The sequence below is a fragment of the Siphateles boraxobius genome, unplaced genomic scaffold (assembly GCF_051911475.1).
Source record: "Siphateles boraxobius isolate OS27281-9 unplaced genomic scaffold, OSU_SipBor_1 12, whole genome shotgun sequence".
Classification (NCBI taxonomy): domain Eukaryota; kingdom Metazoa; phylum Chordata; class Actinopteri; order Cypriniformes; family Leuciscidae; genus Siphateles; species Siphateles boraxobius.
The window spans coordinates 34101435-34115055 of record NW_027508722.1 but is presented as its reverse complement, the minus strand read 5'-3'; the positions used below and the strand labels follow the sequence as shown (position 1 = coordinate 34115055).

Below are 13621 nucleotides of genomic sequence, written 5' to 3'. Positions count from 1 at the left end.
GATAAATCTGGATTTTATGGCTCGTATATTATGATATAGTGAGAATATGATATATCTGGATTTTATGGCTCATATATTATGAAATAGTGAGAATATGATATATCTGGATTTTATGGCTCGTATATTATGATATAGTGAGAATATGATATATCTGGATTTTATGGCTCGTATATTATGATATAGTGAGAATATGATAAATCTGGATTTTATGGCTCGTATATTATGATATAGTGAGAATATGATATATCAGGATTTTATGGCTCGTATGATATAGTGAGAATATGATATATCTGGATTTTATGGCTCGTATATTATGATATAGTGAGAATATGATATATCTGGATTTTATGGCTCGTATATTATGATATAGTGAGAATATGATATATCTGGATTTTATGGCTCGTATATTATGAAATAGTGAGAATATGATATATCTGGATTTTATGGCTCGTATATTATGAAATAGTGAGAATATGATATATCAGGATTTTATGGCTCGTATGATATAGTGAGAATATGATATATCTGGATTTTATGGCTCGTATATTATGATATAGTGAGAATATGATATATCTGGATTTTATGGCTCATATATTATGAAATAGTGAGAATATGATATATCTGGATTTTATGGCTCGTATATTATGATATAGTGAGAATATGATATATCTGGATTTTATGGCTCGTATATTATGATATAGTGAGAATATGATAAATCTGGATTTTATGGCTCGTATATTATGATATAGTGAGAATATGATATATCAGGATTTTATGGCTCGTATGATATAGTGAGAATATGATATATCTGGATTTTATGGCTCGTATATTATGATATAGTGAGAATATGATATATCTGGATTTTATGGCTCGTATATTATGATATAGTGAGAATATGATATATCTGGATTTTATGGCTCGTATATTATGATATAGTGAGAATATGATATATCTGGATTTTATGGCTCGTATATTATGATATAGTGAGAATATGATATATCTGGATTTTATGGCTCATATATTATGATATAGTGAGAATATGATATATCTGGATTTTATGGCTCATATATTATGATATAGTGAGAATATGATATATCAGGATTTTATGGCTCGTATATTATGATATAGTGAGAATATGATATATCTGGATTTTATGGCTCGTATATTATGATATAGTGAGAATATGATATATCTGGATTTTATGGCTCGTATATTATGATATAGTGAGAATATGATATATCTGGATTTTATGGCTCATATATTATGATATAGTGAGAATATGATATATCTGGATTTTATGGCTCATATATTATGATATAGTGAGAATATGATATATCTGGATTTTATGGCTCGTATAGTATGATATAGTGAGAATATGATATATCTGGATTTTATGGCTCATATATTATGATATAGTGAGAATATGATATATCTGGATTTTATGGCTCGTATAGTATGATATAGTGAGAATATGATATATCTGGATTTTATGGCTCATATATTATGATATAGTGAGAATATGATATATCTGGATTTTATGGCTCATATATTATGATATAGTGAGAATATGATATATCAGGCTTTTATGGCTCGTATATTATGATATAGTGAGAATATGATATATAAGGATTTTATGGCTCGTATAGTATGATATAGTGAGAATATGATATATCAGGATTTTATGGCTCATATATTATGATATAGTGAGAATATGATATATCAGGATTTTATGGCTCGTATATTATGATATAGTGAGAATATGATATATCTGGATTTTATGGCTCATATATTATGATATAGTGAGAATATGATATATCTGGATTTTATGGCTCATATATTATGATATAGTGAGAATATGATATATCTGGATTTTATGGCTCATATATTATGATATAGTGAGAATATGATATATCTGGATTTTATGGCTCATATATTATGATATAGTGAGAATATGATATATCTGGATTTTATGGCTCGTATATTATGATATAGTGAGAATATGATATATCTGGATTTTATGGCTCGTATATTATGATATAGTGAGAATATGAAGGAAAAAAACGCTCAATTATAATAAGAAGCCCAAACTGAGCAAACATTTTGTGCAGATGCTAATATTAATATTAATATGGCAAAATCATTTGATGAAATTCTCATAGCTTGTAATGTAAAGGTCCTTTGCACACTGAGTCCGAAATTCTCGTCCAAAACATAAAAAAATTCGGATCGGGTTCGATTTTCTGCGTTTTTTGCATCTGTAGCAAGCGTTCTGAGAGGCGTGTTGACAATTCAGAGACGAACACGAAAAAACGCACACGAAAATTTCAGACTCAGTGTGCAAGGACCTTAAATCAAATTTTAAACATTATTATGTTGCAATATTGCACTTCATATTTTCCGCATTAGTGCAAGTTTTGAGTATTTGGATGTGTTTTCCTTCTCTGATGCCTAGGGTTCGCTGACGGACTATCTGAAGGGGAACACGTTGAGCTGGAGCGATCTGTGTCACATCGCAGAAACCATGGCCTGTGGTCTGGCGTACCTTCATGAGGACGTCCCACGGTTTAAAGGAGAAGGTCCTAAACCTGCGATTGCACACAGGTGACTTTAACTTCACACCTGTTATGAAGAAGATCATACAAATACGGTTATATACCGTTTTACTATGAACCGTGTTTACAATCATGCACGTGCCTGTAATACTGATATACCTCACAACACTATCCTGTGGTTGCACTACTGTTTATATTGTGTATTGTTTAAATTATATTTATATTGTTTATTTTATTCTACTAGTTATTTATCATTACTTATTGTTTTATGTGTCTTTTTTAGAGCTGCAAACTTCATTTCGTTGATGTGTACTACAGGTGAAACTTGAAAAATTAGAACATCGTGCAAAAGTTATAATTTTGATGATTATGGCTTACAGCTTATGAAAACCCTTACATTCAAAATCTCAGAAAATTAGAATATTGCATGAAATCAATTTAAAAAAAGGATTTTAAATACAGAAATGTCGGCCCTTCTGAAAAGTATAATAATGCATATGTATATAGTTATATATACTAAGTATATTAGTTTCACCTTTTAATTTGAATTACTGAAATACATGAACTTTTGCACGATATTCAATTTTCGAGTTTCACCTGTATGTGTGCATACAATGACCATAAAGATTCTTATCTTAAATAGCTCATTATAATTCAAACATCTTCCACAGAGACTTCAAGAGTAAGAATGTGATGCTGAAGACCGATCTCACAGCTGTTATTGGGGACTTTGGGTTAGCGGTTCGGTTTGAGCCCGGTAAACCACCGGGAGACACACACGGTCAGGTGAGACGCTTCTGTCGCCCTTATTATGCTTTTTTGGGATATTGCCTTTCATTTAGTGTGTAATAAAGCTGTTTGTGAAGGTTAAAGGTCAGCAAAGTTTCAAAGATAAAGTTATCGTCTCCCAAAACTAAGATTCGATTCTGAACTGCCTGAAGCGAGTCGTTTAATTCCCGTCTTACTTCCTGTTCGAATCTACGCATGTTTGTAACTAATTTGCATAATGCCAGTCTATGGTTTTGATTGGCTGCCGGAGATCAGCGTCTCTTTGCTCCTCAAACACTGTAGTTGATCTGAGACTGGAAGAGTTTGGTTCGTGTTGTTCGTGTCGAGAAGACGCTGTTTTCTGCTGACAAAGCAAATCCACTGATGAGATTGATCCGGTAAAACCCACGCCATCGTTACTGTTCGTATCAGTAGACCAATCACAACAGACTGGGTCATCTGACCAATCAGAGCAGAGCAGACCAATCACAACAGACTGGGTCACCTGACCGATCAGAGCAGAGTAGACCAATCACAACAGACTGGGTCATATGACCAATCAGAGCAGAGTAGACCAATCACAACAGACTGGGTCATCTGACCGATCAGAGCAGAGTAGACCAATCACAACAGACTGGGTCATATGACCAATCAGAGCAGAGTAGACCAATCACAACAGACTGGGTCATCTGACCAATCAGAGCAGAGTAGACCAATCACAACAGACTGGGTCACCTGACCGATCAGAGCAGAGTAGACCAATCACAACAGACTGGGTCATATGACCAATCAGAGCAGAGTAGACCAATCACAACAGACTGGGTCATCTGACCGATCAGAGCAGAGTAGACCAATCACAACAGACTGGGTCATATGACCAATCAGAGCAGAGTAGACCAATCACAACAGACTGGGTCATCTGACCGATCAGAGCAGACCAATCACAACAGACTGGGTCATATGACCAATCAGAGCAGAGTAGACCAATCACAACAGACTGAATCATCTGACCAATCAGAGCAGAGTAGACCAATCACAACCGACTGGATCATCTGACCAATCAGAGCAGAGTAGAGCAATCACAACAGACTGGGTCATCTGACCAATCAGAGCAGACCAATCACAACAGACTGGATCAACTGACCAATCAGAGCAGAGTAGACCAATCACAACAGACTGGGTCATCTGACCGATCAGAGCAGAGTAGACCAATCACAACAGACTGAATCATCTGACCAATCAGAGCAGAGTAGACCAATCACAACCGACTGGATCATCTGACCAATCAGAGCAGAGTAGACTAATCACAACAGACTGGGTCATCTGACCAATCAGAGCAGACCAATCACAACAGACTGGATCAATTGACCAATCAGAGCAGAGTAGAGCAATCACAACAGACTGGGTCATCTGACCAATCAGAGCAGACCAATCACAACAGACTGGATCAACTGACCAATCAGAGCAGAGTAGACCAATCACAACAGACTGGGTCATCTGACCAATCAGAGCAGACCAATCACAACAGACTGAGATCATCTGACCAATCAGAGCAGAGTAGACCAATCACAACAGACTGTGAGAAAAGGGATGATGCTGCAGTGTATATTATGAGAAAACAAATGTGTTTTTTGACCTTGGATGCATGTAAACATATCTCCAAAAACAAAATTATAAACCGCATAATAAGGGCTTGTTCTGTGAAGTTGATCGTGTTGTAATCCGTCAGGTCGGCACGCGGAGGTACATGGCGCCGGAGGTTCTGGAGGGAGCGATTAACTTCCAGCGGGATGCGTTTCTGAGGATAGACATGTACGCCATGGGGCTGGTGCTCTGGGAGCTGGTGTCCCGATGCAAAGCCTCTGATGGTGAGCACACTCATACACACTCATACACACTCGTTCACACTTCACCAGCATAAAATTATGTTCTGTAACATAAGAGAAAATCCATAAAAATGTATTTTAAAAATTGCTTTCCAACAATGATGACGAAGTTTATTGTCAATAAGTGTCACCATCGCACCTGACCAATCAGAGTCGGTTCTGAGCCTCTAAGCTCCGCCCACTTTAAAGTGACTTGACTTTTTCTTGCGTCAAACCCAAAATTATTCAGACACCAGATATCTTTTTTTTAAATATTTTTTTTACTAGAGGGTGGAGGACATTATAGTTCAAAATGAAGTAAATTGTGACATATTATACCCAAAAATTCTTCATACAGTGACTACCAGTAAAATTTATGCAAATTTGGGACCAAACATGATTCGAACACTTTGAGCTGACCATGTTTTGCTGAAGTGTTTTTTCTTTAATTGCTAATGCACCTTTTTACACCACAGACTGAACAACATGAAGCATTGCTTGGTGATTGGTTGAGCTAAACTGGTATTATCTAATTGTGTAGTTAAATTTAACAGCTGACAGATATTCAACATAATTCATAATTCAAAACCAGTGAAATATCAACTGATTTAATAACTCTTGAGTTCTTGTCATATTAGTGAACTATAGCGAATAAACTGTGATAATATGAGAAGTGTTGAAGGCGTCTGAATAAGTGTTGGTTGACCGTATATCACGAGTGTGGTGTGCTCCCTCAGGTCCTGTAGACGAGTACATGCTGCCGTTTGAGGAGGAGATCGGCCAGCATCCGTCGCTCGAGGATCTTCAGGATGTGGTGGTGCATAAAAAGATGCGGCCGGTGTTTAAAGACTGCTGGTTCAAGCATCCGGTGAGTGAGTGTGTGTGTGTGTGTGTGTGTGTGTGTGTGTGTGTGTGTGTGTGTGTGTGTGTTCGTGCGGTTTCTCTCTCTGGAGAATACAGAAGCATTATCTTTACATGTTCATGCCACGAGTTTCAGTGCATTTGCACACAAAATGTGATCGAATTCTGTAAACGAGCACTTATGAGATTGTCACATCTTCTTTTATTATTCTTACAAAAAGATGATAAACATAACCAGAACTCAATCATAACAAAAAACATACCAATTAAAAAATACTTTTAATAATACAATTTTTAAAAATATTTTTGAAAGAAGAAAAATACAGTAAAACAATATTTAAAATATATTCACCATTTTATATAACTGTTTCGTATTTTAAATAAAGTGTGTGTGTGTGTGTGTGTATGGAAGGTCAAACTACTCAATTAAATTAAATACATTTTATGCTATGCAATTTAAATAAATCGATAAATACATAATCACATTTTTAATAAAACATAAAAATCATTTAATTATTGATTAGATCACCAAACAAATGAATAAATGTGCTTTTTATTTCATTTTGTTTTATTACAAATTTAATTATGTATTTTGTAATGTACTTAAAATTGGCCCTGTAATAATTCTTCAGAAGTCTTCTACGGAACAGACGATGTTCTCAGTGCTGCGATGTTTAACCCGTGTGTGTGTGTGTGTGACTGCAAATCATGCATTAGGTTTATCAATAAAAGTGTAATAATTTTACAAAACAGATGATGTGCGTGTGCACGTGTGTGTGTGTGTGTGTGTGTGTGTGTGTGTGTGTGTGTGTTTGCGAGTGCAAATCATGAATTAGGTTTAATAAAGGTGTAATAATTGTACAGAAGTCTTCTACAGAACAGACGATGTTCTCAGTGCTGCGATGTTTAACCCGTGTGTGTGTGTGTGTGTGTGTGTGTGTGTGTGTGTGTGTGTGTGTGTGTGTGTGTGTGTGTGTGTGTGTGTGTGTGTGTGTGTGTGTTTGCGAGTGCAAATCATGAATTAGGTTTAATAAAGGTGTAATAATTCTACAGAACAGATGATGTGCGAGTGTGTGTGCATGCGTATGTGCACGTGTGTGTGTGTGTGTGTGTGTGTTTGTGAGTGCAAATCATGCATTAGGTTTAATAAATGTGTAATAATTCTACAGAACAGATGATGTGCGAGTGTGTGTGCATGCGTATGTGCACGTGTGTGTGTGTGTGTGTGTGTTTGCGAGTGCAAATCATGAATTAGGTTTAATAAAGGTGTAATAATTCTACAGAACAGATGATGTGTGTGCGTGCGTGCGTGCATGCGTGTGTGTGTGTGTGTGTGTGTGTGTGTGTGTGTGTGTGTGTGTTTGCGAGTGCAAATCATGAATTAGGTTTAATAAAGGTGTAATAATTCTACAGAACAGATGATGTGCGAGTGTGTGTGCATGCGTATGTGCACGTGTGTGTGTGTGTGTGTGTTTGCGAGTGCAAATCATGCATCAGGTTTAATAAAGGTGTAATAATTCTACAGAACAGATGGTGTGTGTGTGTGTGTGTGTGTGTGTGTGTTTGTGTGTTTGTTTGTGTGTGTGTGTGTGTGTTTGTGATTGCAAATCATGCATTAGGTTTAATAAAGGTGTAATAATTCTACAGAACAGATGGTGTGTGTGTGTGTGTGTGTGTGTGTGTGTGTGTGTGTGTGTGTGTGTGTGTGTGTGTGTGTGTGTGTGTGTTTGTGATTGCAAATCATGCATTAGGTTTAATAAATGTGTAATAATTCTCCAGAACAGATGTTGTGTGTGTGTTTCTGTTTGTGTCTGTGAGTGTATTTGAATGTGTGTGTGTGTGTGTGTTTGTGAGTGCAAATCATGCATTAGGTTTATCAATAAGGGTGTAATAATTCTACAGAACCGATGTTCTCAGTGCTGCGCTGTTTAAACCCCTGTGGTGTGTGTGTGTGTGTGTGTGTGTGCGCAGGGTCTGGCTCAGATGTGCGAGTCGATCGAGGAGTGCTGGGATCACGACGCTGAGGCTCGTCTCTCTGCGGGGTGTGTAGAGGAGCGTCTCTCTCAGATCCACCGGATCTCCAGCTCTTCTACCTCAGACTGTCTTCTGTCCATGACCTCGGTCACCAACGAGTCCAGCATCTGAAACTCGCTCACAGAACACATTCAAGCAGCTGCTATTTTATCACAACCTTTTTTTAACTTTATTATTATTATTATTATTATTATTTTTATTTTTCTGATCGGATCAGTAACTACCAGCACACTTCTCTACTGTATTTTTATCATTAGAGCAAAAACACGAAAGATTTTTAAAAATACAACGCGCATTCAGGTGCCGACAAATGAATGCTGACCGGTTGCAGGTACCTCAACATTTCACTTGGTTTTTCTCCTGTTTTTTTTCCCGTTCTGTTCGTCCGTCGGACAGGATCGTCTGTGAAAAGCAACCGATACATGACGGCTTCATCTTCGCCGTGTCGATCACTCAACAGTGCTGCAAAACCTGCGAGGATCATTATGACTGTTACACGCGCAATTCAACCTCCTCGCGGGATCTATCTTTTATTTCTCTCTCTCTCTCTCTTTCCGAAAGTGTGCTATTCGCAATTACGGAAAACGTGTCTTTTACGGAACTAACGGGTGTTAAAGAACACGGAAAACGCAACTGGACTAATTTCTTTCTTTTTCTTTTGTTTGGATTTTTTTTTCCTTCATGCTGTTGAAGTTGGTGACTGTGAAAAGGTTGGTTGGGGATTTTATTGAGTGGATATGAGTGAAATCTCTTGCTGGCTTGCATGTGGAAATATCGGAGGTCATGAGAGCGTTTAGTTTGGTACGGGAATCTTTCTCAGGTATCCAGTGTCAAGCGTTCCAGGACTGCCTTTCCCACACCATTATAGGACAGAGAGAAGTGTGACGGTGCCCTGATGAAGTTAACACTAATTACCTACACGAAACATGCAAGACCGTGTGTGTGTGTGTGTGTGTGTGTGTGTGTGTGTGTGTGTGTGTGTGTGCTGAGAGTTTGCTGAAAAAGAGAAAAAAAGACCATAAAAAGTGTTTGTTTTTCCTGTCTAGTTTCTCTTGTAATAATGCAATGTGTTCTGGAGTGAAGGACTCGCACGGAAAATTCTGAGTCACATTTGACCTCAAAACCCAAAGAAAAAAATAAGAAAAAATATTTTTCATGAATTAAAATTCGTGCTTTTTTAAAAGCATTAAGATTTCTTTTTAATATTTATGACATCAAGCACATTTTCTCTCAAATTCACATGACCGTTATTATGCGTCCCGATTATTTACCTTTATTAATGGTGTTTTTCTTTTTTCTCAATGTTGATTTTATTACTGTAATACAGTGATTTTAAATGAAGAAAAGGTTGATGTATAAAACCGTGTTTTCTTCCAAATTCTCATAAAAGTAATGGATCCAGATTTTATTTATTAGGTTTTTTTGGGATAATTCTCATCATTTCAAGTAGATTCTTATTACTGTAATTGAATAATTTACACTTGCTTTAATGAATAAAATCAATACAGGCAGTCCAACAAATAATGAAATGATGTTTTACACCCAATTATCTTATGCATAATTACCGTAATGCATCAGGATTAAAAAAATAATAATTATTTGCATTGTTTTCAATGTTGTTTCTAAGTAGAGTCTTATTACTGTAATATAAAAAGTGTATGATTATTTTAATTAAAAACCGAATACTGCAATAATCTATAAATTGAAATAGTAAACAAACTGGCAGAAAATGTGCTTTATAGTTGTGTGTATGTATATAGAGTAAAGCAAAATATGATTTCAATTTTTTTTCTTTGGCTTGAGTGTGAAATATGACCCGGTCTTGTGCGTTTCACACAGGAAGTGTTTTGTTTCGTGTGCTTTGCTCGGGTCCCTTCATGCATTACCTCTTTCTAACAGGGACCAAATCTGATATCTGACCTCTGACTTCCGGCGACATTCAGACTTCAGTTTGGGGCTGCAAATTTGAGAACGTCAAACTAGGTGGCGTTTGACTAATTAGCAAAGAAAAGAAGAAAAAAAAACACAAGAATGATATTTATTTTGTCTTAAAAGTGGTAGACGGTGATCCACATTTCCATATGCCATAATTCAAGAGCGAATTTCCACAGTGCTGCTGCTCGGATGAAAGAAATGTCCCGTATCTTCTCAGTAAAGTTCATCCTCAGATGCAACCGCGCGTCACCAGACATTCAAAAGCTTCAGAGACGAAAGAGCGCAACTCGAAACAATAAAAATTAGTTATGAAAGGACAAAAAAAAAAAAAAGCATTAAAGATATTGTTCATAAACCACAGACCACCTCAGACCAGAAATACCTCAGATTTTCTACGTGTTTGACTTCTGTTATATATATTTTGTTAGTTGTGTTGACTTGTAGTAAGTATATTTTGATGTAAGTTGACTTTTATGATTAGAGAAGATGTTTTGGAGAAGTAAAAAAAAAAAAAAAAAAAAGTCACATCTTTAAAGAAGTGCTACCAAGTTGTGTTGTATTATGAGAGAAACCCATGATGTAAATATCTGTATACAGTTGTAGAATCGTGCCGATCAGTCAAACAGGGCATTATTCTTCTTTCTCTTACTTCACGGGACATTGAACCTTTTGGCGCTTCTCCCAAAAAAAAAAAACTTTCCCCGTTTTTACTTGCACAATTTTTTTACGTACGAGGGACAAAATTGTAACTTGTTAACCTAAGGATTGACTGTGAACCCTCTGCTTACCAAATGATCTCGGCCAAATTTATGCGGCGAATTCGCAAAGATGGAGCTTTTATTTCAGGGCCAAATAAAGGTTTGGTGTCCCGACCGTCTGTGCCATTTCTGCTCCCATGATGCACTGCAGCGGTTGCTTCGACTTCCTCTCAAGCCCAGCTTTAAGTTATTTTTTTATGGTGGCATATATATATAATGTTTAATAACAGGAGATCCGTCTTTGCTCTCACGGCCTGGCGTGTTTTGTCATACTTTGTCGTGAGTGATGTCATAGTGTTTTCTGGTTGGCGACGCCCATTTTTTCCAAGTTCTCGCCAATTTCTGGCGCGTTACGAATCCGAAAGTGCCAAAGTAGCGCGTTTCCCAGTGGATCGCCTGGTACGCTTTAGTTGATGACGTGCATCCGCTTTCCATCTCAGACATCGATACTTTCAGGAAACTGCATTTTCTTCAGGTTAACCGGGAAAGTTGGGATGGTTGTGAGTTTCTAACTGGCTCAGACGATGTAGCAAGCAATATCTCCAGCAATAGTCTGTGCAGACTGAACTTTTGGGCATTGATATATCCACATCAGGCGAACTACCAAAATCATGATAAATGCTGTTCGATCACATCGTAGGCCTTCGTGGCGTTTCAATCAACTGACCTCGTTTTGTTGGGAATAACATACGATATGTAGCCAAATTCCTTCTGCGTGAGGATAACCAAAGGCTTTGATTCATTTACACGTTTGTTGATTGTGATCACAAGTGTCTTTGTAGCTTAGAAAAGCCAGATTTTATTATCTGTGAATGTTGATTTTCTGTCGCCAGCCTGTATTCGAGGCGTCTCTGATCATGAAGTGAATTAAGCGTTGTGGTTTGGTTTTATGCTGGGTGATTTTAACCCGAGCTGTTTAAACCGTGAGAGATTGTGATTTATGCAATACACTTCCACGCTTCATTATGCATGCACTAAAGACAGTCCAGTGTTTCTCTCCTCCGCTGCTGTGCCAATTACACCTGGTTTACAGCCTCGAAATACGTTCGCATCTCATGAAACATTTCACACCAGAACCAAGAGGGGGGGAAAAGTACATTTTAATTGCATATTTTTAGGATAATTAAAGGCACACCATGTAAGTTTTTTGGTCTTCGAAATATCCAAAAACCACTAGAACAATGTTATATATTTTGTCGACTTGTGAACTTTGAACTGAAATGTTTCTAAAAATGTTTAAATCCAGAGAAATACGCGGTTTTAACCGTGCCTATCAATGACATCATACCCACGTTACCCTCGATTTCCGGTTTTATTTTGTAGAAACCATGGAAACACCAAAGACGCTTTAACATATTGTGTTTCATTAGACAGGTGAGCAACTGTTTGGATATATTCATCGACAGAAACTCAACACAGTTAGTTTTCTTGTTTAAATCTCGTTTTGATGATTTACCGCGAGTACCATGTTTTGCCATGTAGTTTTATCTCGTATAGTAGCCGCCGAACGAACGCACAGATTAGCATTATAACAACTTTCATCACACCTAAATGTATCTGATATGATAAAACAGCGCTGCGTTATCCCACATATGCGGGATAATAAAAGCTCCACTGCTCTCGAGTCGCGTGTCGGCCTTCGTGACGTTAATAAATCTTTTATACACTACCGATCATCCATGAATATGATTTCTGAGTCCCGTCGTTTTCTCCACCGGCTGTAGAGGTGAAACAACAAATCCCAGGATTCCTCGAAATCAAGGCGTCATCAAGCCTCGCCTTTGTTTTGAATAAACGACCTCTAGTGGCGAAAGATTACATGGTGTGCCTTTAAGACTACCATGCAAAATTATTTTCTGTAATAAATATATATAACTTTTTACAGTAAATTATAAAGTGCGTGTGTGTGTGTGTATTAGGGCTGTCAACCGATTTACATTTTAAATATAATTACGCGGTGCTGCATATGAATTGTGTTTGGATATATTTACAACAAAACGGTTGTGTTACCAACATTATTCATAATAGCCAATCTTCTTTTATGTTCCGCAAAAGAAAGAAAGGTTTAAAACCACAGTAAATGTTCATAAACAGAATTTTAATTTTGGGCAAACTATCCTCAAAATATGAAAAAAAATAAGAAACTAAAACTGCCAGTGGGTGGCGGTAAATGTCTAAATACGTGAGCCATTGATTCATTTGATTCGTTCAAACGGCTGATTCACTCAGGAATGAAGTAAATGACTCTCTTGATGAATGAGTCATTGAATCATTGGTTCTCCCGATTGATTCGCTCAAAACGCGGATTCATTCAGAAACGAAACAACAGTTCTACTATGGCTTTATAGGTAATGTTTTCACTGGAAAAACTGAGCAAAAACAGACAATATTGCATGTAAAACAACACAAAATTAACTTCTTATTTATTGAACTGTTGATATAGAATCAATATCACATTTCACGTTAAATCGACAGCCCTAATATATTTATATTATTATTATATATATGCACATATATATTATATTCTAGTATTTATATGATCTGGATGTGATTTTTTTTTTTTTTTGGTTGTTTTGTGAGATTCCCTCTTAAACTGACCGTATGTTTGGAGGGTTTTCCCTGGAAAGGTTTGGTTGAGTTTCGGTGCAGATGCGGTTGAGTTTCGGTGCAGATGCGGTTGAGTTTCCCGCTGGTTTGTGAGCGCAAAGACGGCTTGACGTGATTCATAAGTGATATCAGGAGCGACTCTCATGTGCCTGTGTTTTCTGACGATTACTGAAGCGGCCGCTGCTGTGCGTTCATCATGTCTCTCTCTCTCTCTCTCTCAACTCCCACTTTCTGTTCTACC

At 37.1% G+C, this 13621-nt stretch overlaps 1 protein-coding gene across 1 annotated transcript in view; it reads left to right on the top strand.

Moving 5' to 3' along the window:
* The window catches only part of acvr2ba (activin A receptor type 2Ba), a 52419-nt gene extending 42102 nt beyond the window's left edge, over window positions 1–10317 (top strand). The window contains exons 7-11 of the mRNA XM_077219235.1: window positions 2453–2601; window positions 3224–3338; window positions 5050–5188; window positions 5923–6053; window positions 8018–10317. Coding sequence (XP_077075350.1) covers window positions 2453–2601; window positions 3224–3338; window positions 5050–5188; window positions 5923–6053; window positions 8018–8191 — 708 coding nt within the window. The 3' untranslated portion in view covers window positions 8192–10317. The remainder of the gene's footprint in view (window positions 1–2452; window positions 2602–3223; window positions 3339–5049; window positions 5189–5922; window positions 6054–8017) is intronic.
* Window positions 10318–13621: the final 3304 nt, after the last annotated feature.